This window comes from Phacochoerus africanus, chromosome 12 (genome assembly GCF_016906955.1).
Source record: "Phacochoerus africanus isolate WHEZ1 chromosome 12, ROS_Pafr_v1, whole genome shotgun sequence".
In the NCBI taxonomy this organism is placed as follows: Eukaryota; Metazoa; Chordata; class Mammalia; order Artiodactyla; family Suidae; genus Phacochoerus; species Phacochoerus africanus.
Genome location: NC_062555.1, coordinates 18018770 through 18045251, shown reverse-complemented (window position 1 = coordinate 18045251; position 26482 = coordinate 18018770). Strand labels below are relative to the sequence as shown.

The window sequence follows — 26482 nt, the reverse complement described above, 5'->3', positions numbered from 1 at the left end:
GGTTTTTTTTAATATTAATATATAAAGCATTTGTATTTTCATAGAAAATTAGTTTCTTAGGATGTCAGAAATAACCATTTTATTTAGGAACATACTTCTGACATACAGGAATATCCTCCCCCTTATTGTAATAACATATTTATGATAAGGAACTTGGGTTACGAATCCAAGATACAAGGCTCACTGCACCACAGGCCAGCAAATCAGGAGACTGGGTGTTGAGACAAGGAATAATGACTTTACTGGAAAGCCAGGAGTCTGAGGAGATGGTGCCTAATTTCTAGGGAACCATCATTCTGGGGTCTGGATGCTAGTTTCTTTTGTAGAACAAAGAGAGGGGGTGAGGAGGTAAAGTAAAAAGGCTGTAAGTTGCTGCAAATATTTCCTGGTTTGCCTGCCAGACCCTGGGAGGGGATGTGTTCATTTCTTCTTTCCCGTAGCCACTCACAGGTGCGCTGGCTCTGGCTGTGAGCTGAACAAAGGTATTTGTTTAACATTCAGGCCAAAGGGGCAGGGTTCCAGGAGAGGGGCCCTTAGGTACACTTTAGGCCATAGGCAACATCGCTTTAGTGATTAATTTATAGCAAAAGCAATAGAATACAAAGGTTGAAGTAAAAAAACCCCAAAAAACCCAAAACAAAAAAAAACCCCCAGATCTCCTGTGGAATCAGATTTGTTATTCCTTATTACGCTGCTAAAGAAAAATTTTTAATTTATTTTTATTTTATTTATTTATTTAGTTTTAAGGCCACGGGTGCGGCATATGGCGGTTCCCAGGCTAGGGGGCCGATCAGAGCTGCGGCCACCAGCCTACACCACAGCCACAGCCACAAAGATGGATCTTTAACCCACTGAGGGAGGCCAGGGATTGAACCCGCATCCTCATGGATACTAGTTGGGTTCATTACAGCGCCGAGCCACAGCGGGAACTCCGGAATGAGGCATTTCAGGGTGATGAAGATTTATGGGTCATCATATTCATACATTAGCAGCAGTTGTACGTGATGAAGCTATGCTGACCGCAGGGAGGTGTCTCCATCTATTTCATTTCAAACACGAATGTGGCAGGGTTACCTCTCCACTAGTAATTTCCCACAACTTTGCCAGAATTCTGGAATTAGAAAAAGACAAACCCGGAGTTCCCTTCATGGCTCAGCAATTAAAGAATCTGGCTAGCATCCGTGAGGACTCAGGTTCTATCCTTGGCCTCGCTCAGTGGGTTAAGGATCTGGTGTTGCCGTGAGCTGTGGTATAGATCACAGATGTGGCTCAGATCCTGTGTTGCTGTGGCTGTGGTGTAGGCCAGCAGCTACAGCTCTGATTAGACCCCTAGCCTGGGAACCTCCATGTGCCTTGAGTGTGGCCCTAAAAAAAAAAAAAAAGAAAAGAAAAAAGAAAAAGGCAAACCCAGCAAAACCCAAATATACCTACACATGAAAGGGGATAAAAGTAAGTGTAGAACAATATATTCACAAAATGTGTTATTTAATCTTCATTGCTCTTCAATCAATCTGCTAGACAAATAATGGCCAGGGTTAGCAGAGAGGCCATTTTTCCATGAGTCATTATTTAGACTAAACATGGATTACTAGGACTCAAGAATGTCCTTGACAATAGAGAAAACAAACAGTGTAATTTTATTTTCTTGCCTAACTTTCGTTTCTTAGATGATCGTTCTACTAACGTTACAGCCTCATAATTAATCATGTTTGAAACACTTCTCAATGATTCGAGGCCTACTGAAGAAGGAAGAGCAAAAAAAATTTTCACTAAATGAATTTTTTAACATCCAATTTATTGCTGGTTTTGCCACAGCATGTAGTTCAAGAATGTTAGTAAATTGCTTCTGAAATGGAATAAAATATGTCTTCTTGTTTCTAGGAATCCTGTCTTCCCTTGTTTTCTTTCCACTCTTGTGTATGTAGATATTTAATTTATAAATACAACTCTTTCCATCCTTCACTTAGTATAGCTTTCACAACCTTTAAAAAAAATCTTCAACAGATAATACAGGCATTTGAAGACTGACAAAAGAAGTCAATGCATTTTGAACTCTAGAAACACCCCCGTTCCCCACTTACACGTCTAGTTTTAGCCAGTGAACCTGAGCCCTGTGCTTTAGTCAGTTCCATCCAGGTGATGAAGAGGGCAATTAATATATTAGGCAAATTGGGACTTTTTAGTCCCAGGTGTTAAAGTCAACCCTACCATGACTTCTATTATGACCTTTATTTTTTTCCTCCTCTGCCTCTAGAATCCCCAGGCATCTCTCTAATGTGTCCCTTGGAGAAGAGTGTGATCAGTCTCTTTCTTGAGCTTCTAGGACCTGACTTTTTGGGAAGTGAAAGAGATCTTCGTCATTGTGCTTTTATATTTAGAATGATGGGGGGAAGCCGCGTTTTACAACTTAAAGTGGGGGTATTCTGTTTTATTTTGGTTTTGTCCAATAGTTTCAATGAACACAGAGAACTTCTACGTTGAATTTAATGATGAGCTTATAAGTATCTTCCACTAGTGAATTAAATGCGATGATGGACACATGATTTTGATCCTGTTTTGGTCACTGAGAAATCAAACATTTTCTACTTCAGGATCTTTATATCACCTGCTAATGACATTGGAAATTTGTTCTAGTGACTCCAGGGAGTTTACAGGGAGACGCATCCTATATTTTGGAAGTAAGTGACCCAGTTCCATGATCTTCTCAAGCAGCCCAGGGAGCTCTGAAACGTGGGGTGGGTAAGGAGGTAGGTGGTGCTGAGGGCAACCAGTGTTCCGAAGAAAAAGAGTCCTGTGTTTATCACCTGTAGAAAGAGCGAGAACTCTCACTTTATTTGTGCAATGATTAAAGTCTTGAAGCTAGACTTCATTCTTAAAGAAGAATTGGATACAATTTCCTTTTTGTTCTTTAAACTGAGACAGTGATTTAACTGCATGACCACTAGCTGAAGTCCTGCAATGGCTCGTAAGCTCAAGGGTTTGGAGCTTCTCTCCTCTAGCTCTCCCTCCTCTCTCTCTCTTCCCAGAGACACCTGAATCTATGGTTCTGTATAGAGAATTCTTATCAGTCAGTCTTTGTCCAGCTATTAACATATCCTACAGTTGAAGGAGTTCCCACTGCAGCCCAGTGGTAAGAAACCCAACTAGTATCCATGAGGACGCAGGTTCCATCCCTGGCCTCACTCAGTGGGTTAAGGCTCTGGCATTGCCCTGAGCTGTGGTGTAGGTCACAGACATGGCTCGGATCCTGCGTTGCTGTGGCTGTGGTGTAGACCAGCAGCTGCAGTTCTTATTCAACTCCTAGTCTGGGAACTTCCATATGCCATGCGTGTGGCCCTGAAGAGAAAAAAGACAAAAAAAAAAAAAAAAACCCAACAGTTGAAAAAAGGAACGATGAATTCCGTCTTGGAAAAATATTGTGCCAAAGCCACAATGATTCAGTCCCAGCTCAGACCCTGCACAAAGTGCCCCTAAGAGAATGACGGGCCCAGTGGCCTCTGGGACTTGGAAGACATACTTTCAAAGCCTTAAACTTGCACCTTTGGAGTTCCCATCGTGGGTCTTTGGTTAACGAATCCGACTAGGAATCATGAGGTTGTGGGTTCGACCCCTGGCCTCGCTCAGTGGGTTAAGGATCAGTGTTGCCGTGAGCTGCGGTGTAGGTTGCAGACTCGGCTCAGCTCTGGCACTGCTGTGACTGTGGTGTAGGCTGGCAGCTGTAGCTCCGATTTGACCCCTGGCCTGGGAACCTCCATATGCTGCGGCTGCAGACCTAAAAAGACAAAAAAAAAAAAAAATTTAGCATCTATTTCTTTTTTCTCTTCCCTTCAAGTGTCCTCTCTCTTCTTCCCTCTCCCTCTCTCCCCCACTCCCTCTCTCTCTTCTTTATAATTTTGTTCATTAGGCATTCTCCAGTCTGTGTACCCAGGATATTTTTTCTATTTGGAAGGCAAACATTTGGTGTCTGCCACTTTATTTCTATATTGGCCTGAGGTAACATAACGATAACACTGGGAATTTTAGCACATCAATTTTTTTAAAGTGTAATCTGTACCGACCTTTTTTTGCCATTGCCAACGCAGCACGGCCTCATGGTATCTTATTCTGGAAAAGGTAACCTGTAAGGAAATTTAAAAAATATTTTTGTATATCCTGTAATGGCTAAACAGAAGATTACAATGAGGATAAGCCTTAAATCCAGACCTTACCATGGTATAGAGAGGGATGAAGGTAGACGGCATAAGAGCATGAAGACACCTCTCTATGTTCTTTTGGAAGATGAACCACCTTGAGTTGACATGTGATCGCATCTGCAATAACAGAAGCGTCTTAAAGAATAAGCTTGATGAAAATATTTTCAGGAGTTCCCGTCGAGGCACAGTGGTTAACGAATCCGACTAGGAACCATGAGGTTGCGGGTTCGGTCCCTGCCCTTGCTCAGTGGATTAAGGATCCGGCATTGCCGTGAACTGTGGTGTAGGTTGCAGATGTGGCTTGGATCCCGCGTTGCTGTGGCCCTGGTGTAGGCCGGCGGCTACAGCTCCGATTTGACCCCTAGCCTGAGAACCTCCATATGCCACAGAAGCAGCCCTAGAAATGGCAAAAAAGACAAAAAAAAAAAACACAACAACAACAAAAAACCCAAAGAAAACAAAGTATTTTCAATTGTTTCCTCAACTTGTTAACACTCCTCATGCGACTGACTGCAAAGCCAGGCTCAAAGTAGCTAAATAAAGGTTAAAGCCATACCTGCTCAACCTGCTCCATATCCAGGGTAAATACTATGCTGTAGTTGTCTTGTTTTAAAAGACAAGGCAAAATACATCAATGAAACTCAGTCTCTTATAGAACCTCCTTCTCTACATATAAAACAATGCTGCTCAAGTTGAAGTCTATTTCTTCTTTCTGTCTCATGGGAAACAGCAGCCTTCTTTTTAAAATCTGTCTTGTGACTTTTTTCATTTGATTTTTTAAAATCTATAACCATGACCTTTTACTGTGAATTTTTCATGTGACTGGCTCAAAGTGGAATGGTGTTTTTGTTCTGATTAAGCTACTGATCATGCATTTCTTTGGTCTTACATATTTCTTTCAGTGCAAAAAGCCCCAAAGGATATTCAATGTTACTTCAAGTTTACAGTTTATAATGTTAAGAGTGGAAAGGTCAGAGTTCCCGCTGTGGCTCAGCACTAGGATCCGCTAGGATCCATGAGGATGCGGGTTCGATCCCTGGCCTTGCTCCGTGGGTTAAGGATCTGGTGTTGCTGTGAACAGTGGTGTAGGTCACAGACGTGGCTCAGATCTGGTGTTGCTGTGGCTGTGACGTAGGCCGGCAGCTGCAGCTCTGATTCAACCCCTAGCCTGGGAACCTCCATATGCCATCAGTGTGGCCCTAAAAAGATTAAAAAAAAAAAAAAGAAAAAGAGTGGAAAGGTCATTTAATGCTTCTTAAATTTTCCAAATATGTTTACTCATATCAAAATTATATTTTTATTAAAATGGCATATTACTACCTCTATTAAATGTCTAAGCTTTGAGCTTGTAAATTAGAGCTCGATACTAAACATGTTATCATTTTTGTTACTCCTAAATGTCCCTGAAAAGGAGATAGAGATGATATGTGTGGGGCCATTGTCAACTGTCTTCAGAGTCATAGTTTAACCATACATAAGGAATGCTGCGTGTGTGTGTGTGTGTGTGTGTGTGTGTGTGTCTATGTTTTCTTTGGTACCTATTCTCATGGAGCGTGCGTGAGATGGTGCTGGACCAAAGACAAATGAAAGAATGTTTTCGAGACTATCAGTGCATCATCCCATTAAACAGAGTCAAACCGTCTCACTCACCTCTATGTAATTGTACATGGACAGGTCTGAAATCGCGTGGTCATCTGGAATTCTAAATCTGGAGAATTCAGGAAGACACATACCTAGAACCACATTAAATGATACATCATTTCCAAGACAATCTGTAAAAATTTCTGCTGGATGCTACACGGTTCAAATTAAACGTTGTCATTCCCTACCAAAGCTCTCTTTAACTTTTTTGTTTTTTCATAGCTGCACCTGCAGCGTAAGAAAGTGCGTGGGCTAGAAGTCGAATCGGAGCTGCGGCTGAGGCCTATGCTACAGCCCCAGTAACGCTGGATCTGAGCCGCATCTGTGACCTACACCACAGCTTGCGGCAACACTGGCCAGATCCTTAACCCACTGAGGCCAGGAATCAAACCCACCCACATCCTCACAGAGACAATGTCAGGTCCTTAGCCCACTGAGCCACAATGGAAATGCTAACATTCTCTTTAACTTTTTAAAACTATGGGCAAGAAGGCTGTATGACCAACAATTTATGAATAATGAGCAATAACGCAGAGGCATGTCCTATTGTGATTAAACAAAACTTATGATAAAGTTACAATATATACTAGATTAGTAAATCTTTAATTTTTTAATTAATTTATTTTTTTTTGTCTTTTTTTTGCTATCTCTTGGGCCGCTCCTGTGGCATATGGAGGTTCCCAGGCTAGGGGTCCAATCGGAGCTGTAGCCACCGGCCTACACCAGAGCCACAGCAACGTGGGATCCGAGCCGCGTCTGCAACCTACACCACAGCTCACGGCAACGCCGGATCGTTAACCCACTGAGCAAGGGCAGGGACCGAACCCGCAACCTCATGGTTCCTAGTCGGATTCGTTAACCACTGCGCCATGACAGGAACTCCTAATTTTTTTAATTTAATGCATGGAAAGCAGCGTATAGAAATGATGGGGAGTGACTCCAAATCCTTAAAGCTTGCCACTCCCCCTTTTGTTCTCCTTTGCGACCCCACATACATTGGTTTCCTTTGTACCTAAGACCCCTTATTAACCCAAACATCGGCTCCCTCATTATTCTGTTATCTTTTAGAGGCAGGCCCCATGTTTTATTTGTGTCTGAAACTTAACCTGGTATAGGGTAAATACTAAAAAACTTTTGATGAATTAATGACTAATGTGATTTTCACAGGGTCAAACACCTCTCCGTTTTAGGGAAACCATGTCTAAAGTCGCAGGATGTGGGTGCAAGTCCAGGCTTCTCTGCTTCCTACTACATGAATGCAGGCAAGTTACTGAACCATCTCCTAAGCTTACACTTCCTCAGCTATAAAATAGGGACAAGAACAGCACCTATGCCTCATGGTCCGTTGAGACAATGCGTGAAAAAAACATAGCAAGATACCCAACACATTCAACGTGCTCAGTGATGTTAGTTACTATAATTTTTAAACTCTTTTTAGGGATGCACCTGAGGCATATGGAGGTTCCCAGGCTAGGGCTCGAACTGGAGCTGTAGCTGCCAGCATACACCACAGCCACAGCAACACAGGATCCGAGCCGCGTCTGCGACCTACACCACAGCACACAGCAACACTGGATTCTTAAGTCACTGAGCGAGGCCGGGGATGGAACCTGCAACCTAGTGGTTCCTGGTCAGATTCATTTCTGCTCTGCCACGACGGGAACTCCTTATCTTCATTCTCTGGTAACTAAAGCATTGACAGTAGGTCCTGTTGTGTGAGCCCCTCATCTATCTCCATCATCATCGTTATCTGCAAACCAATCACGAGAGGGCTAAGAAGGGAGGAAAACAATGCCTCTGGATCCTGAGTATCTGAGTGAGATGCCTAGGAAAGTAAGGAAGAAAATTAGAAGAAACTTATCCTGAGGAGCTCCCACTGTGGCTCAGCGGTTACAAACCCAACTCGTATCCATGAGGATGTGGGTTCAATCCCTGGCCTCGTTCAAGTAGGTTAAGGATCTGGTGTTGCGTGAGCTGTGATGTAGGTCACAGACTCAGCTTGGATCCTGCGTTGCTGCGGCTGTGGTGTAGGCTGGCAGCTGCAGCTGCAGCTCCAATTCAACCCCTAGCTGGGGAATCTCCATATGCCTCGGCTGTGGCCCTAAAAAGCAAAACATTTTTTGGGGAAATTTCTGAAAAGTATAATCGCATGACATTCAGATACCACAATGTCCACTGCCGCTCTTTAACAACATAAAAAAAATTTACTGTTGACTTACTTTGCTCCAGGCTTTTAAAAAACCTTTTTCTTGATCTATAATTGATGGACAATGTTACATGAATTGCTGGTGTATGACATAGTGATTCATAACTTTAAAGGTTTATTCCTTGTATGCTTATCATAAAATAGTGGCTATATTCCCTGTGTTGTACCATATGTCCTGTAGCTTATTTATTTCCTATACAATATTTCGTTCCTCTTAATCACCTACTTCTATCTTGCTACACCCCTGCCCCCCACCTCCCCAATGGTACCCACTAGTTTGTTCCCTATCAGTGAGTCAGGCTTTTTTTTTTTTTAAGCTTTACACAAATCATTTAATCTTCATAACTCTCTGGAGTTGGTATTATCCCCATTTTATTGATAGGAAATGATCTGAGACTTTAAAAAGATAGAATAACTTGTTCAAGGTCAGAGGACTAAGAATTAGGCGAGTCAGGACTGGAATCTGGGTGCAGATTCAAAGTGGATTCTCTAAGTCTATCCCATACCCAAAAGAGGTTTAAATTCAGAGGTGACCTTTAAGAAAATGTGACGCTGAGAAGCAGTAAAAGTTATCTAGTTCTTGGGCTATCATTCGAAATTTCTTTTATAGATGAAAATTAGGTACCTTTTTTTTCGTTCTTTTTCTTTTTTTTTTTTGTCTTTTTATGGCAACACCCACGGCACCTGGAAATTCCCAGGCTAGGGGTTGAATCGGAGCTATAGCTTCTGGCCTACACCACAGCCACGGTAATGCCATATCCGAGCTGTGTCTGTGACCTACCTACACTGAAGCTCACTGCAGTGCTGGATCCTTAACCCACTGAGTGAGGCCAGGAATTGAACTCAAGTCCTTACAGATACTAGTGGGGTTCCTTACCGCTGAACCACAATGGAAATTCCATGTACCTTTAATTTAATTTACTTTCAGAATTATATTTAAAAATTTTAAACTTCAGTATTTGTAAAATGAAATCTTTGTGAAATCAATTTTAATCAGAAGGCAAATGGAAGCTTCAGATACAAACTTTGATAAAGCAAAAAGCAAGAGCTTCTAAAAGTATTTCTGAGGGGGTGCTGTAGGAGATGCAGGTGGGGCTGGTATCTAGGTTGAAGGTGAGAAAAAGGAGTCTATCTCTGCCAAACTTTGGCGCTCAGAAGTTTTATCTTTGTGTAGATCATTGCAGAAACCTCCATGTACAAAAATTAAAAGAAACCATCCTTTCCTCTCTACGTGTTCCCCATCTGACACGGGCAACAACAGTGCCGAAGACAGACCGGTTAATAGGGAAACTCATACACCGAGCAGAAAATGTACATCATCGTTTGTACTCATCCAGGATCAGAAATGGGTACGCAATTAATCAGGAGGCCTAATCCACATCCACTTGAGAAATTGTACTTACTAAAGTCATTATTGAATTTATCCATTAATTCATCAAATACCAAGCAGTCTTCAAAGCCCTAAAAACAAGAAAAATGGGAAAAAATAAATTGGGAAATAAAAGCTTCTTAGCAGTTTTGAATAGACTGTTCATCAGTAAGTGTAATTCAAGGGATGTTTACTCTCAACCAGCACACAAAAGCCGAATAGTCACACGGTGTTGAATTCTGATTATAAAAGGCCATTGACTGCAAGTTTGAGGATTCTGTCCTTGCCTAACACAGTGGCGCACTTGTGTGTGTGTGTGTGTGTGTGTGTGTGTGTGTGACTCCATTGTAATTCTACAATAATTACGTTATATACAATGTAATTATATTGTTCTACTATGAGCATTAGAATATTATTTAAACTATTCAGGGCTTTAAGATTTACATTTAGAGCAAGTTAATGAATAAGATAGAATTCTCATATTAATTTACTTCCCATAAGCCAGGATTAAAGTAATTTTCCAATTTAGAAATCCACCAAATTGGTAAAATACTATGCTAAATGCAGTAGGGAAGCCAAAAATAAAAAGCTATGTTTCCTGCTTTCTAGAAATTCACGCTGTGGTTTTAAGACTATAAAAATATATAAAAGTTAAGAAACAAAATATGTCTAGATCAATTATACAGATTATACTAATAAATAAGCAAAAAATGTGTCAATTATATAGACTATTCAGAGATGAGAGATACCATATCAGGGTAACTCTTAGATTTTTTAATTTAATTAATTCATTTATTCTTGGAGAATTTCTATGAGAAAATAAAAATCCCAGGTTTACAGATAAGGAAGTAAAAATATGTTAGTTGCATGAAAACATATTCTAATACATCATGAAGCCGGGCTTTGAACCAGGGACAGAGCCAGAGCCCAGGGACCTATCCACGATGCTAAAAGGTGTGTCCCTTACTTTTTAAAAATTTAGGTGTAGTTGGTTTGCAATATTATATTCGTTTCAGGTATACAACAAGTCAATTTAATATTTTCATAGATTATACCACTTATAAAGTTATTATAAAACATAAGCTATATTCCCCAGGCCGCATATTACATCCTTGAATCGTCTTTGTCTTATGTCTCATAGTTTGTACCTCTTAATCCTCTTCCATGCATTGCCCCTCCCCCAGCCTTGTACCCACCGGTTACCCACTAGTTTGCTCTCTCTGAGTCTGTTTCTGTTTTCTTATATTTGTTCATTTGTTTTATTTTTTAGATTCCACATATTAGTGAAAACAGATAGTATTTGTCTTTCTCTGTCTGACTTATGTCACTAACCATAATACCATTCAATGACATCCATGTTGCTGCGAACAGTAAAATTTCATTCTTTTTATGGCTGAGTACTAGTCCATTGTACATAGATACCAGTTCTTTATCCACCCATTTGTTGATGGGTACTTAAGTTGCTTCCCTATCTTAGCTATTCTAAATAATGCTTCTGTGAATGTGGGGAGCAGATACTTTTTGTCTTTTGTCATTTTTGTTGCTGTTGTTGTTGTTGTTGTTGTTGCTATTTCTTGGGCCGCTCCCGCGGCATATGGAGGTTCCCAGGCTAGGGGTTGAATCGGAGCTGCAGCCACCGGCCTACGCCAGAGCCACAGCAACGCAGGATCCGAGCCGCGTCTGCAACCTACACCACAGCTCACGGCAACGCCGGATCGTTAACCCACTGAGCAAGGGCAGGGACCGAACCCGCAACCTCATGGTTCCTGGTCGGATTCGTTAACCACTGCGCCACGACGGGAACTCCCTAGATACTTTTTGAATTAGCATGTTCATTTTCTTCAGATACATATTAGGAGTGGAATTGCAGGATCATATGGTGGTTTTATTTTTAATTTTTTGAGGAACCTCCATACTATTTTCCCGAATTCATATTCCCACTAACAGTGTACTAGGGTTCCCTCTTCCCCACACCTTTGAAAACATTTGTTCTTTTTTTCTTTTTTTGACAATAGCAATTCTGACAATTATGAGGTGATATGATGCTTTTGATTTACTTTTTCTGCTGATTAGTGATGTTGAGCATCTTTTCATATGCCTATTGGCCATCTGTATGTCTTCTTTGGAAAAAATGCCTGGGTCTTCTAGTTGTTTGTTTTCTTGACATAGAGTTCTTTCAAAGTATAGGTTTTTCACCTTGGCTAAATCTAGGAGTTTTATTATTTTTGGTGCAATTGTAGTGGTATATTTTTCTTGCTTTCTCTTTCTAATAGTTCATTGTTAGTGCATAGAAAAGCAACAGATTTCTGTATATTAACCTTGTATCCTAAAATTTACTGAATTAATTTATTCTAATTTTTTTTGTTTTGTTGAAGACTAATTTTCTATATATGGTACCATGTCATCAGCAAATGGTGGCAGTTTTATTTCTTCCCTTCTTTTATTTCTTTTTCTTGTCTGATTGTTATGGTTGAGATTTCCAACACTTCATTAGCAAGTGGCAAGAATGGACATCCTTGTATTGTTCCTGATCTTAAAGGAAAAGCTTTGGCTATATTTTTTTTTCTGTCTTTTTAGGGCCACACCCATGGCATATGGAAGTTCCCAGGCTAGGGGTCGAATTGGAGCTGTAGATGCTGGCCTACACCACAGCTCACAGCAACACCAGATCCCTAACCCACTGAGTGAGGCCAGAGATTAAACCTGCATCCTCCTGGATACTAGTTGGATTCATTACTGTGGAGCCACAATGGGAACTCCGATATGTAGCTTAGTTTTGATGTGTTTGTGGGAGGAGGTGAGCTCAGGGTCTTCCTACTCTGCCAACCTGATTCTGCCTGTCTCGTTTTGTTTTTGCAAATAAAATGTTTACCACTTCTTTGCTGAAAATATACTTGATTATACTCTTATTTATTCTTTTTTTTTTAATGTTTTGTATTTTTAGGGCCAAACCCGTGGCATATGGAGGTTCCCAGGCTAAGGGTTGAATCAGAACTACAGCTGCCAGCCCACACCACAACCACAGCAATGCCAGATCTGAGCCACGTCTGCGACCTAAACCACAGCTCACAGCAATGCTGGATCCATAACCCACTGAGCAAGGCCAGGGATTGAACCTGCAACCTCATGGTTCCTAGTTGGATTCATTTCTGCTTTGACATGATGGGACCTCTGACTCTTATTTATTCTTGAACTATATCCCTATCACCAGAGCAGTATAGTACGATGATTATAACAGCATTAGTAATCAAATACACATGCACACAAAATAACAGTTTGTCTAGACAATTATTTTATGATTCCCTGAAGTTAATGTTGAATATTTGAATACTATTTATTTTCTGAAATACTTTTCTAGCTAGAATGGTAAAATTTCCATGAAAGCAGTAGTATCCAACATCTAGCCTATTTCATCATTTTTTTAAACTCTATCAATTATGTTTTCCTTTCCTTTGGAATGAAAAAGTGGAGAAAAAAGATAATTTTGCATTTTTTCTCTTTTGAGACGAACATTATAATCTCCTCCCAAAAAATATATTTTAAAAATTAAGTCTCGAGGAGTTCCCATTGTGGTTCAGTGGGTTAAGAATTCAAATGGTATTCATGAGGATGTGGGTTCGAACCCTGGCCTTGCTTGGTGGGTTAAGGATCTTGCATTGCTGCAAGGTACAGCGTAGGTCAGCATAGGCATTGCCATGAGCTTTTGTGCAGGTTGCAGGTGTGGCTCGGATCTGGCACTGCTGTGGCTGTGGTGTAGGCCAGCAGCTGCAACTCTGATTCAACCTCTAGCCCAGGAATTTCCACATGCCTCAGAAAAGCAAGAAAAGAAAAAGGAAAAAGTAAAAAAAAAAAAAAAAAAATCTTGAATTGCTGAGAGCCAAGTTTCCAAATTTCAAGTTATCAATACATTTTCTAACTGAACAGAACACTGTCTTATGCTTCATGATTTTTTCATACATTAAATTACTGGGACAAGTAATCCAAGAACTGACTATAGTTAGTGGTCAGTCCTGCTAAATAGCTGGTACGATTGTCGAATTGACTGTTTTCGCAGAGATTATGTGGAAACGGTTTTAGACATGTCTTTTAATTAGGATGTCTTATAAGACTGACCCGGAAACATTTCCGGGACCTACCTACAGAGGAAGGACTTACCGCATTCATTCCTTGTCCAAAAAAGGGCACGAGGGCATGGGCAGCATCTCCCATCAGCACACAGTGTGAATTGAAGTGAAAAGAAGAGCACTTAACGGAGATCATGGGCTGGGCCGGCAACCGAAAGAAATCTTGGGCCAGGGCTTCTCTTCAGAGGAAAACAATCAAAATGTGAAAATGTTAAGCTGGGTATTAAATACTACACAAATCTTTCAGATGTACTGGCTTTGTGGCCACAGTATTCCATTGAAAAGTACAGAAAAATGCCAGGAGGGACACAGGAGAGGGAAAACGTGAGTTTCTTCTAGTCCCCACATTTCCTTGTTGCATTCATCAACAATGTTAATCACATCCCAAAAGAACAAGTTTAACTGCATTTGAGCATCTGCAATATGTCTACGTTATACATCACTGACATTTCATTATCAAGCACACAGATCACACGACTTTCAACTATGTTGGTACGTTTCGAGTTTCCCTGGAAAAAATTGGGATGCTGTTGAGCATTTGATTCATGCACAACAAACTAAAATTCATGTGAATCCGTATGTATTTAGAAATGAACAATTGTAATCAAGCTTGTGTTTGTCAAGCATCTACAGAGGTTTCATGGAAGCTAGAGGATCTTAAATCTAGTTGGAGAGACAAGAAATAGCCACAGAACCAGTTCTGAAAGTACCTAAGGGCTAGATTTCGGTGTGCAGAGGTTTCCTTCAAACTCTGAGAACGATAAACCAACAGAGGCAATTCAATTGTTCTGCAGGAAAGTTTGAGAACTGACAATTTTTAGAAGACCTTTCATCCCTTTTACATAATTAGCTCATTTAATTTTCAGAATTGCCCTAAAAGTTAGCCATTCTGATGCCCCCCCTTTTTTTTCTTTTTTCTTCCTCTTTTTACAGCTTCACTTGTGACATAAGGAAGTTCCCAGGCTAGGGGTTGAATCAGAGTGGCAGCTGCTGGCCACAGACATAACCACAGCCATAGCAACACCTGATCCAAGCCACGTCTGCAACCTACATTGCAGCTTGCAGCAACAATGGATCCTTAACCCACTGAACAAGACCAGGGAGGGAACCTACATCTTTATGGAAGTGTTGTTAACCCACTGACCCACTGCAGGAACTTCCTAATGTCCATTTTAATGATGAAACATCTGAGACTCAAGGAAGTCAGGAACCGAAGCCCTTTCCACTGCACAGTGCTGCCTCCGTGTAGACATTGCTGGAGGGAGAAAGTGAGCTGGATTCCAGGGTGTAGGGGTGGCGGGAGAAAGGAACTGGATGAGGCCAAACGACAATACGGAGATGATAGTGACGTGGGCCAGAGGAGCTAAGACTCATAAGCCAGATAGCTAATACCATGAACTCTCAGTTTGGGGGAACCTTATTCAGCCTGGCCCTGTATGGAATGATTTATAGGCATGGCCTCCTTTCGTTGTCACAACAACCCTTTGGGGCAGGTACTGTTATTGCCATTTTATTACGAGGAGTCCAAAAACACAGGGAAGTTTACACAGCCAGCAAGTTGTGGACTTGAGACAAGGCTGCCAGCTGTTCCTGCAAAACACAGATGTGGGTTTCCAAAGAACAGAAGGAATCACACCAAGCTCCAAGGGCCCCGAGTGCCTGCACAGGGTACAGAAAAGGCCCAAGGACATGGGTGACTTGCCTTTCCAGGGGCACTGGCCTGGCCTGGAGATTTTCAGAATTCCTATTCACAGGACAAGATCCTCTTGGACTTTTCCTTCAATCTAGGCTTCCTGTCCAGGTCACGCATGATGGGTCATGTTTAACAAATACTGAAAGAAGGTGCATTAACCTTTATTTGGATTTCGAATAATTCAAACCGAACGGGGGCCAAAGGCACAAGGGCACATCTCTAAACTTACTTTCCAATTAGATGAAGAGAATCCGGAAAGTACTTCTGGAAGAAATCCAGCACATCACGACTCGTGAGCAATTTTTCAAACTCTTCAAAGGGCATGAACAAAGTACACGTGAAAGATTTGTTCTGTGAGAGGAAAAGGACAGTGTGAGAGAGTTGGGGGGGGCAGGCAGTGCCGGCACCAAAGCAGGTCCCTAAATCTCGGAGCTTTTGCTGTGATTTGGGGACCTGGGAGGAGCATCCAAGCAGACAGGAAAGGCACCTTGCCCTCGCTTTCTGCCCTCGCTCCCAAGGAAAACTCTATCAAGGCCCAGGGTGCCTTCTCCCAGGCTTCTGAATTATCAGGAGAGTTTCTGTATCGTGAAGTCCAGATATTTCCACCTAGCAAACATCACACTCCTTAGATTATTAATAGGTTGATTGGATTTGATTTCCCCTCGTTTTTTCCTGTTATTATTGTTCCGTTTAAGACATTAGGACATTAAGCACTGGACCCCAAGACTGTTAACAAAAGAAATAAAAAGGAAAGTAAAAGACCAACCAGAGAAATAGAAATAGCTGTATCTGTCTATGTTATTTTATATATATGGTAATATAGATAATAATAACTATATTTATGTATATTATTTATTTATGTAGCAAAAAGTCTCTAGGGTCTAATGAAAAAAACAGCCATGTTCATTTTTTTTTGTCTTTTTTTTTGTTGTTGTTGTTGTTGCTATTTCTTGGGCCGCTCCCGCAGCATATGGAGGTTCCCAGGCTAGGGGTCCAATTGGAGCTGTAGCCACCGGCCTACGCCAGAGCCACAGCAACTCGGGATCCGAGCCGCGTCTGCAACCTACACCACAGCTCACGGCAACGCTGGATCGTTAACCCACTGAGCAAGGGCAGGGACTGAACCCGCAACCTCATGGTTCCTAGTTGGATTCGTTAACCACTGTGCCACGACGGGAACTCCCACCATGTTCATTTTTGAGAGTATATATTCTAATGTCTTATAATCTTTATTTTTGCTTTTTAGGGCCACAGCCACAGCATATGGAGGTTCCCAGGCTAGGGGTCTAGTTGGAGCTATAGCCGCCAGCCTACACCACAGCCACAGCCACACAGGATCCAAGCTGTGTCTGCAGCCTACACCATGGCTCACGGCAATGCTGGATCTTTAATCCACTGAGCGAGGCCAGGGATCGAACCTGCATCCTCATGGATCCTAGTCAGGTTCTTAACCACTGAGCCACAAAGTGAACTCCTCCAATGTCTTATAAACTTTAAAGGATGAAAATACTTCCTAATATATAACTTAAAACTCTTTGGCTTTTGGGAGAAGGAGTCATTTCTTACTACTGTGTCTTGGGGAGGTGACAGTCAAGTACACATTAACCCTCATCTGGAGTTCCCACTGTGGCTCAGCAGGTTAAGAACCCAAGTAGTACCCATGAGGATAAAGGTTCCATCCCTGGCCTCACTCGGTGGGTTAAGGATCTGGCGTTGCCTTGAGCTGTGGTGTAGGTCATAGACACGGCTTGGATCTCGTGTTGCTGTGGCTGTGGCTGCGGCTGTGGTGTAGGCCAGCAGCTGCAGCTCCAATTCAACTCCTAGCCTGGGAACCTTCATATGACATGGGTGCGGCCCTAAAAAGAAAAAAAAAATTAGTCATTTACATATGTAAGTCTCCTTTCCAAAGTAAATAATTGGGATTCTTTCTGATTTTTACCTCAATAGTCTTAAAGTTTCAAAGACATAATCACTAAATAGTGACAAAGTTGATTACATAGATGCATATACTGAGCAAAAATGTAAGTAACAAAAGACAGTAATTATATATGCAAATGATGGTTGATAAGAAATTTTAGGATGGACCTAGAAATCACCACGCTAAGTGATGTCAGTCAGATGGTAAGACACCAACCTCAAATGCTATCACCTACATGTGGAATCTAAAAAAAGGACACAATGAACTTCTTTGCAAAACAGATACTGACTCACAGACTTTGAAAAATTTATGGTTTCCAAATGAGACTGGTTGGGAGGGTGGGGGGATGTGCCTGGGGTTTGGGATGGAAATGCTATAAAATCAAGTTGTGATGATCATTGTACAACTATAAAGGTAATAAAATTCACTGAGTAATAAAAAATAAAAATAAAAAGCTTAAAAAAAGAGAGAAATTTTATATTACCATGTTAGGAAGTGCAATCATCATAAAGGTATCTCTAGGCCAAATATGCAGATAATTAGGTTCCATGGCAAACTGCAGAAAAAAATGTATATGCAATTAGTGTATTAATTCAGCACATCTACAAAACTTCTGCAATTTAAATCCGTATCTTATGTATGGTGATAAGTACGCCCACTGCTGCATAAAGCACAAGCTATCTTAGAAAAGACTTTGTGTCCCGTCTCTATAAACTCCACCTTAGGTGAGTTGTTGATACCATGGTTAATTCAAGATTTGAGAACATCTGTAAGGTGTTCTTTCTCTCCTCTCTTTACTTCTGTGGACACACATGTGGACACATGCACAAATATGGCTACACATACACGTTCATATAGAAAATAAATATGATGCACACAAATAAACTCTATGTGTGGATGTGTGTGTGTCTATCTATATGTAATATTTTATATTTTATTTATTTATTTTTGTATTTTTGCCTTTTCTAGGGCCACTCCCATGGCACACGGAGGTTCCCAGGCTAGGGGTCGAATTGGAGCTGTAGTCACCGGCCTACACCACAGCCACAGCAACGAGGGATCCGAACTGTGTCTGTGAGCTATATCACAGCTCATGGCAATGCTGGATCCTTAACCCACTGAGCAAGGCCAGGGATCGAACCTGCAACCTCATGGTTCCTAGTTGGATTCGTTAACCACTGTGCCATGACGGGAACTCCTATACTTTATTTTTTATTGTATTTGGGTACTTACTTGTATAAAGAGAAAAGTCCTAAGTTAAATTTCAGGGGGAGAACAAAATTTTACAAACAAGCCTCTTCTCACTTGTTTACTACAACAGAGACAGCAGGCAGAAGGGCTCTCTTTGGTGATCCCACCACAAGGCCACAACAGCCTGAGTAGATATTAATTGCTGGGCACATGAACGGATCCAAAGACCCAATTAACCCAAACCATTGAGGTTCCCAGAAGTATTACATACATAAGAATATCAATCAAATTTCCAACTATTTTGTTTGTATTGCTTTTTACAAATGTTTAGAGAGTACCTATGATGTCTATGTCTTACAGCGCATAAAGACAGAAAGCACGGCATAGCCCTCTAGCTAACATTTCCACACTGGGTTATGGTTATTTGTGTGCTAGGAGAAGATACTGTCCCTTCCTGGCTCTTTTATGCCCAGAATCCCAAAGAAAGCCCTAGCCACAGACCAAGAAATGAATAAGTGCATAATTCTTTGACCTCAAAGATCTTGCAGAGCAGCTGAATGGGCAGGACATACACCTGTGAAAAGCTAAGTAACTTCTTAACAACTCAAGTGGTAGAGAGACAAAATGATTTGGTGCCAAAATAGAAGTTTAGGAAATAAATGCTGGGCAGGTAAGACATTTGTGGGGCTGGAATGGTTAAAACAAGGGACTCAGTGATTAGATAGGAAGTGAAAGACAGTGGCTTCTGGATAGAGGTGAACTTGCTGAGCAGAGTGGAGGAGGCGCAAATGAGCAGATGCCTGAACTGGATAATGAGGAGACCAGCCTGGCTGAGATGACTGACCTGGCTTTTCCCTCTTGCTGTCTTTTGACCACAACCTTTTAGAACTCCGAAAGATAAAGAAGATTAGAAAAATGACAGCCGAAATCAGTTTATCATTTACAGCAACAGTAAATATCGAAATGCTGATTAAAAAGTTTGGAAGATAATACATACCTCCTGTCTAGGCACAGTTGTAGACATAGACAGTGGTTTCAACCTCGTTTGGATAAGGCAAATAGGATACCAGGAACACTTTGATATTTGATATTCATGCATATTTCACGACCCTAGAAAACAACTCTCTAAGTTTTCAGCTTCTTCATTACCGAGTCACGCTCTCAATAGGTACCCTTTGTAACAGCAGAGTCCCAGGGTCTGGCTTGTCATAATCCCCATTGCTCTTCTCACGACGAGTCCCTCCAAACATAAAGTCTAAGCAAAGACAGTTTTGTTGCTGTGCAAAAGCGGCTTTAAGATGAACCTCACATGAGCCTCAGATGAGCCTCCCTTAATATTCACCCAGTCCCGTCTCTCACCCAATCTTTCAACCCCACTCCAACTGTCTGAGATGGAGTGAAAGTGTTTGCTAATTTAAGAAAGGAGAGAGAGGGAGGGAGCGAGGGAAGGGAGAGAAAATTTTAATGAATTGTTTTGAGGCCATGTCAAGAGAGTTCTATGTCTGAGTTATATTGCTATGTCAAAACAGCCTTTCTTAAAAGAGTAGACTTTCTATAAACCACAATTCATTGCTACTAAATAGGATCACCTGGAAAATAAATGGCTGCCTTAAATCTACATTAGAAGACATGATCCCGGAGTTCCCGTCGTGGCTCAGTGGTTAACGAATCCGACTAGGAACCATGAGGTTGCGGGTTAGATTCCTGGCCTTGCTCAGTGGGTTAAGGATCTGGCGTTGCCGTGAGCTGTGGTGTAGATAGCAGACGCGGCTCGGATCCTGCGTTGCTGTGGCTGTAGTGTATGTAGGCTGGTGGCTGCAGCTCCGGTTAGACCAGCTGGGAACCTCCCGAGGCCCTAGAAAAGGCAAAAAGACAAAAAAAAAAAAAAGAAGACATGATCCCACTCAAGTCTGGGACAATTTTTCAACAGAATCCTACTACCCACTTGAAAACCATAAAATATCATTGAAGAATCAGTAAATGCATGTTTGACCAGGAGGAAGAAAGAGAAGGACAATGATGCTGAAATACGGATTTGACTGGCAGATAGTTTAGTATATAAGTGGTATACAATGTGACTATCCCAAACTGAGTAGCTATTTTATAGAAGTCTGAATTTCAAATCAGATAGATTAAATCAGTACCTTAAAAATGGGTTTTATATGCAAATCAAGTATTTAACTAATGCTGTTTACTTTTTATGACTTATAAGCCAAGATCCTCATTGCTCCCTTGTTGGTATTTTACTTTTCCTTAATAAGTTCCTACATTTATTTTCCTATGACAATACACAATATACAAACCACATAATTGCCTGAGACCACATACGGTTTAACACGGGAATCAGGCAATGAGAAAAATGCAATGCAAATCTCTTTGCAACAACTTGCGGTTTACCTTATTTCATAACTATTCTTTATTTAATCATGAGTATCAGAACTCAGGATTGTCAGGATACATAGCTGAGTCCCACTCTGTTTTTTTTTTTCTCCCAGGAGATAACAGGAAAATGCTATTATTGTGTACGACAAAGTCCCCGTGTGTTTCCAATAAGGCACTTGTAATTCCTCTCGTTTCTTCCACATTCAAGATGTCATCAAAAGGTAAGAAAGTGAGAGTGACATTCTTAAAGGGTTACCTGCACCTCCAATTTATTATTAATTCCGAAGTACTTGTGGCAGACCTTAAGCTGATCCAGACCTGCCACTGAGGACAAATGCACTAGAATATGCTTCTACATTAATGTGGGGGTGTCGTGGAAAGGAGAGGACAAAGGGAAAGGACTCACGTCGCCGTTCTGAGGCGGGATAGTCAACTCCATGTAGCCGTGAGGAATGTACTGCTGACTGTAATCAAAGCGAGGCTTCTTCACGAGATGAGTTCTGACAGTCGAATAGGCACCATCACATCCCAAGATGAGGTCACAGGCGATATCTTTGGGAACTTTGTCAGGTCTGAAAAATAAAATAAACTATAAAAAAAAAAAAAGTCCTGTGGTGAAAATAATGATATATTTCTACTTGGGTATAAAAAGTAGTGACCTGGAGTTCCTGTCATGGCGCAGCAGAAACAAACCCGAATAGTATCCATGAGGATGCGAGTTTGATCCCTGGCCTCGCTCAGTGGGTTAAGGATCCAGGGTTGCTGTGGCCTGTGCTGTGGGTCACAGACAAGTCTCCGATCCTGTTGTGGCTGTGGTGTAGGCCGGCGGCTACAGCTCCGATTCGACCCCTAGCATGGGAACCTCCATATGCTGCAGGTGCAGCCCTAAAAAGCCAAATATAAAAAATAAAAAAAAAAAAATTAAAGAAAGAAGATGAGCTTAAGGAGTTCTGTTGTGGATCAACAGGTTACGAACCTGACTAGTATCCATGAGGACTCGGGTTTGATCCCTGGCCTTGCTCAGTGGGTTAAGGATCCGGTGTTGCTGTGAGCTGTGGTGTAGGTCAAAGACACGGCTCAGATCCCGTGTGGCTGTGGTGTAGACTGGCAATCTCAGCTCCGATTCAACCCCTAGCCAGGGAACATTCATCTGCCGCGGGTGCAGACTTTAAAAAAAGAAAGAAAAAAGAATTATTTGAATTATTTGGGTAACAGTCCTAGGGAAGTCAGAGTGGGACATGCTTGGCGACAAAAAGATGATCCAGGTTTTTGATGTCTTTGAGATTTACGGCAAGAAGTACTTGCGAGGGTGTTTAATGGGAACTTAATATTGATTAGGATTTTAATAAAGATTGAGAATGAAGATGCAGGCCTGGCCTGCAAATGGGTTAATCATGGCAATGGGAATTTACACGTGGCTGTCGAGGGAACCGTGAATCCATGATGTTTCCCGAGAGGGGGCCATGGGGCTTGGAATCGCAGAGGACACGGGTCAGCCACAGGGGGCACACAGTGTCCAGAAAGAGGAGAGGAGAAGCACAGCAGAGGGCCGTCTACACCGAGGGAGGAGGGCGTCTGAGGCAGCGTCAAAGTCTGTAAGAAGGTGAGTGAGCAGGAGGATCAGCAAGACCGCTGGGGCTGGTGTTCGGAGGGCAAAGATCCACGTTCAGGATAAAAGCACTTGGTTCTAGAAACTATTAGGATTACTCTGTTAGTAATCATTCAACTTTTTCAAAAGAGCCGAAGGACATAGTTTACAGGTAGCATTCTCCACGCCAACCCTTCACCTCTGGTCAAACCACCGAAAGGCCATTCATTACCCAAGCAAGGTGATGATTCCTGTCTCAGGGCGACACGTCAACAGCCGGTGGCCAAAGTGCACCTTTGCGTTGGGATATTTCTCAACAGCTGAGGAAACAAAGAAGGAACGCTAATAGAAAGAAAATTCCAGCTCTTAGGTCACTTAATCAAATCGAAATGTGAATGATTTTCTGAGAACGCGTGACAGAGATCCTTATTCTTAACAACGTAAACATGAATTAGTTAACATGGACGTTGGCAACTATTTGGCGAACATTCAAGGATAATTTGGCAGTAAAAGAGATGAATAAAAATCAACTATCCTCAAAAAAAAAATCAACTACTTCATTTAAAAAAAATCGAATTCCATTATACAAATACTTACAGCACTGTAACTATTAGCATGGTGCAAAAGAAGCAGTCATCACATATTTTAAGACTTGACCCCCAGTTAAAGCTTTATTTGTGATCAGAAATATTCAGGCAAACTTCTTTTTTCATACTCTATCCGACTCTCTTTTTAGTACGTCTTCTAGGCTTCTGTTCCAATTTGTCATAAATATAGATTGTTGATACTAATTTTTTGTATAATAGAACACTGGAACAGTTAGGGGAAAATGAATTAGAAGAACTGAAACTTCTCAATAAGTAGAATCAAATTATTTTAGTGGGTTTTTTGCCTGCTAACAATCTATAGCGAATTTCATTTCCTGATTTATTAATCATATTCTTATCATAGTAATAAAATATTATTTTGCACCTATTAATTCTCATGGACAGGAGATCTATAATTACAGGTTATTTATTGTTCTTAAAGCTACAAATCAGAGTGCAGGTGTGAGAGCTGGAATAGACCTCAGAGATAATTACTTCCAAACTCTTCATCTTATAAATGGAGTCACCAAGATCCTGGTTCCTTCCAGCAAGGATTCCTGAGGTCACACAAAATAAAAAATTTAGGAAAAATAAGCCAGAGGTCTGACTTCCAATTTAATATTCTTATCTGTGTTTATCTCATTTTCATCGCAAGTTTTGTCTTTTTTTGTTCTGTTTTTCTTGAGTTTCATTTGGGGTTTAAAGACTTTAACATTCTTGGACATGGGACTGGAAGCTTTAAAATATTAAATCTGGAGCTTCCTCCGTGGCTCAGCAGTTAACGAACCTGACTATGATCCATGAGGATTGCGGGTTCGATCCCTGGCCTCGCTCAATGGGCTGGGGATCCGGTGTTGCCGTGAGCTGTGGTGTAGGCTGGCAGCTGCAGCTCTGATTTGACCCCTAACCTGGGAACTTCCATGTGCCATGGGCATGGCCCTAAAAAGCAGGAATAAATAAAATAAAAATAACATAACATAAAATATATAAAAAATATAAAAAAATATTATATCTGAGAGACCCTGAGCCAAAGACTTATCTATGTTTGAGAAATCTTTTGGCAAATAACTGTGGCGAAAGCAGATTTTACCTCAACCACGAAGGGTGTCTTTTACAAACACAAAATACGTTTGTGGAATCAAGCTTTTTGTAAATTAAATTGAATGTTATTATTCTATTTTATTTTCAAATTAAATATATAGTAATACATCCCAAAGAAGTGTCCATGGAGCCCCAGTGCTGTGATACGCTCCCTAAAACTGCTCTGTGGTCAAAGTCATTAGAGAAGTGCTCACTCTGGTCCTCCAGGCTGTGCTGTCCTGGTCCCCAGAAACACAGGGCATTTTTTTGGGGGCCGCACCTTAGGCATATGGAAGTCTCAGGGTGGGGTGGGATCAGAGATGCAGCCACCGGCCTACACCACAGCCACAGCCACATGGGATCCTCAACCCACTGAGCGAGGCTAGGGATCAAATCACAGCTCATGGATACGAGACGGGTTTGTTACCACTGAGCCACAATGGGAACTCCCTAAAGTTTTAAATTATACACGTGGCTGGCATTTGTGGTCACACCTTGGACAGCACTGCTCTAGAAATTCCACACTGCAGACTAGTGGAATAAAGCCCTGAGAAGTACTGTAAGAAAAGAATTTTAAAACTAATCTGATGCAGGGTTTATCAAATTTACTTGGCCATATATCCTTTTTCTGTTTGTTTTGCTGGACAATTATTAACATCCCACAGAACAGGGACCCATGAAGCAATCTTACATAAAAAGCTGATGCAGGGGAATGATTTAGTTCAAGTACTTTCAGATGGGAGTCTATTTCATTGGAAGGAATTCGTGTTTATCTGTGGATGGATGGCTCCCATGTTGGATGCCATGTAAAGGAATAAAAGTTGTGTAAGAGAATTTCATACGCCAAACAAAGTTTAGGAGTCAAGAGATTCATCATGCGTTTTATTTATTAACATATGTATGCCATTTATGAAATTGCATGCCGTGTGGTGCATTCCGAATGAAAAACAGGGGAAGTCTGAGATTGGATCTTCCCCGTGTTTTAGCTCCCTATCATGAGTAGATGTTTCATATATAACACGGGAGGTTGTAATAGTTAAAAGCATGGACATGGGAATGTACAGACTCAAATTCAAGTTCAGATTCTACACTCACTGACAGTGTAAGCTGCTGCACTTCGGAAGTCTAAGTTTCCTTTACCGTTTATAAAAGTGAAGTAACCATCATTCCCAACGAACAGATTTCTTTGGAGGCTTATACAAACTGATGCATATACAGCACTTACTTAACATAGTGCCTGATGCATCAATGAGTGTTTGCTGTTATTTTTATCTTAATAAATTCAGTGGATGCTCTTAAAAGACTGTCTTAGGTCGACGATGCTATTTTTTTTAAAAGCTATTTTGTAGTTTCTTTTCTTAAGGTGGCAACCTTACCCACCCTTACCTAGCTACTCATCCAAAAGTCCAGCTTCCAAATTCAAGTAAAGAAATGTATCTAAGAAGAATACTAAGCGCTACGTCGTAAGTACTGGGTGACCCAGGGTAACCTTACCCATCACCTCCCCCTAGTTCACTTCGATTCAGTTCAGCAGATATGTTGCAAACTCACTCGGGGGAGGGGATTGTAGTGGAACAGAGATAAATCATGGGAACTTCTGCTCTCCAAAAGTCAGAGGCTTCCGGGCGGCATTAAGAGGGATTAATTGATTTAAAAGATAGTAGACATACTAGTGGCGATACTTTGCATGGAATGAATCTCTTCAGTACAAACGCTGAAGAAGAGAAAAAACTATGATCAAGGGAATGTGGAATGTGATGGGATGGATGATCCAAGCTCCAGACTTAATTTGCAGCCCAGGAGCTTTTCAATTCATGGGTATGTCTGTTTAGTTACACACGTGAGAAGCTTCAGGGTTACACAGCACACCTTCCTCTTTCTCAACCTCCTGCCCTGCATCTACTTTCCCTCCACAAATAGCTTCGATCTCTGCCTCCCGCAACCGCCTTGCAATTGCTTTAGCCCAGGGCCTGTCTTTGCACTCGGGACGACAATACTCTCAAAACCGCAGCCCTCTTTCAGCTTTTTCTTCCTAAAATGCAAATCTAATCATGTCACTTTGCACACTCTTACATCTGTTCCAGTGCAGGATGGTGAGTTCTGCACCAGGAAGGAGGCACTTACTCAGTCCAGGGCCTAGAAGACAACAGGATCTCAACGCACACTGAACAAATGATGTCTATTTAGATCACTGAGGAGATGAAAAAGAAGCACTGGAAGATGTATTGCTACTACTTTTAAAGACTTTGTATTGTACACAGTCTTGCTCTTAAAAACGCATAAAAAGGAACAGTAAACAGAGCTTAATGAATCATGTGACAAGATCAGTACTTGTCATGTACTTTGCTGAGAATGACATCTGGTGAATAAAGACGTGGACTTACCGGTCAATAGATCCTTGTTTAGATTTTCTCTGCTTATAGAAAGAATATACTGCAAGAAAAATATAGCAGATACTGTTTGTTTCTGGAGAATGGATAAATATGCTTCTATGTTATTCACTCAGCAAT

General features: G+C 41.3%; 1 protein-coding gene across 2 annotated transcripts in view; it reads right to left on the bottom strand.

The window, feature by feature from the left end:
• Positions 1-1774: 1774 nt before the first annotated feature.
• The window catches only part of KMO (kynurenine 3-monooxygenase), a 59671-nt gene continuing 34963 nt past the window's right edge, over positions 1775-26482 (bottom strand). For both annotated transcript variants that reach the window (XM_047754477.1, XM_047754478.1), the window contains 11 exons: positions 26357-26405; positions 22538-22625; positions 21124-21289; positions 17629-17700; positions 15456-15577; positions 13565-13712; positions 9444-9501; positions 5844-5926; positions 4209-4310; positions 4059-4118; positions 1775-2804 (listed from right to left, as the gene is read on the bottom strand). In XM_047754477.1, the coding sequence (XP_047610433.1) occupies positions 2649-2804; positions 4059-4118; positions 4209-4310; positions 5844-5926; positions 9444-9501; positions 13565-13712; positions 15456-15577; positions 17629-17700; positions 21124-21289; positions 22538-22625; positions 26357-26405 (1104 nt within the window). In that variant the 3' untranslated portion in view covers positions 1775-2648. The remainder of the gene's footprint in view (positions 2805-4058; positions 4119-4208; positions 4311-5843; positions 5927-9443; positions 9502-13564; positions 13713-15455; positions 15578-17628; positions 17701-21123; positions 21290-22537; positions 22626-26356; positions 26406-26482) is intronic.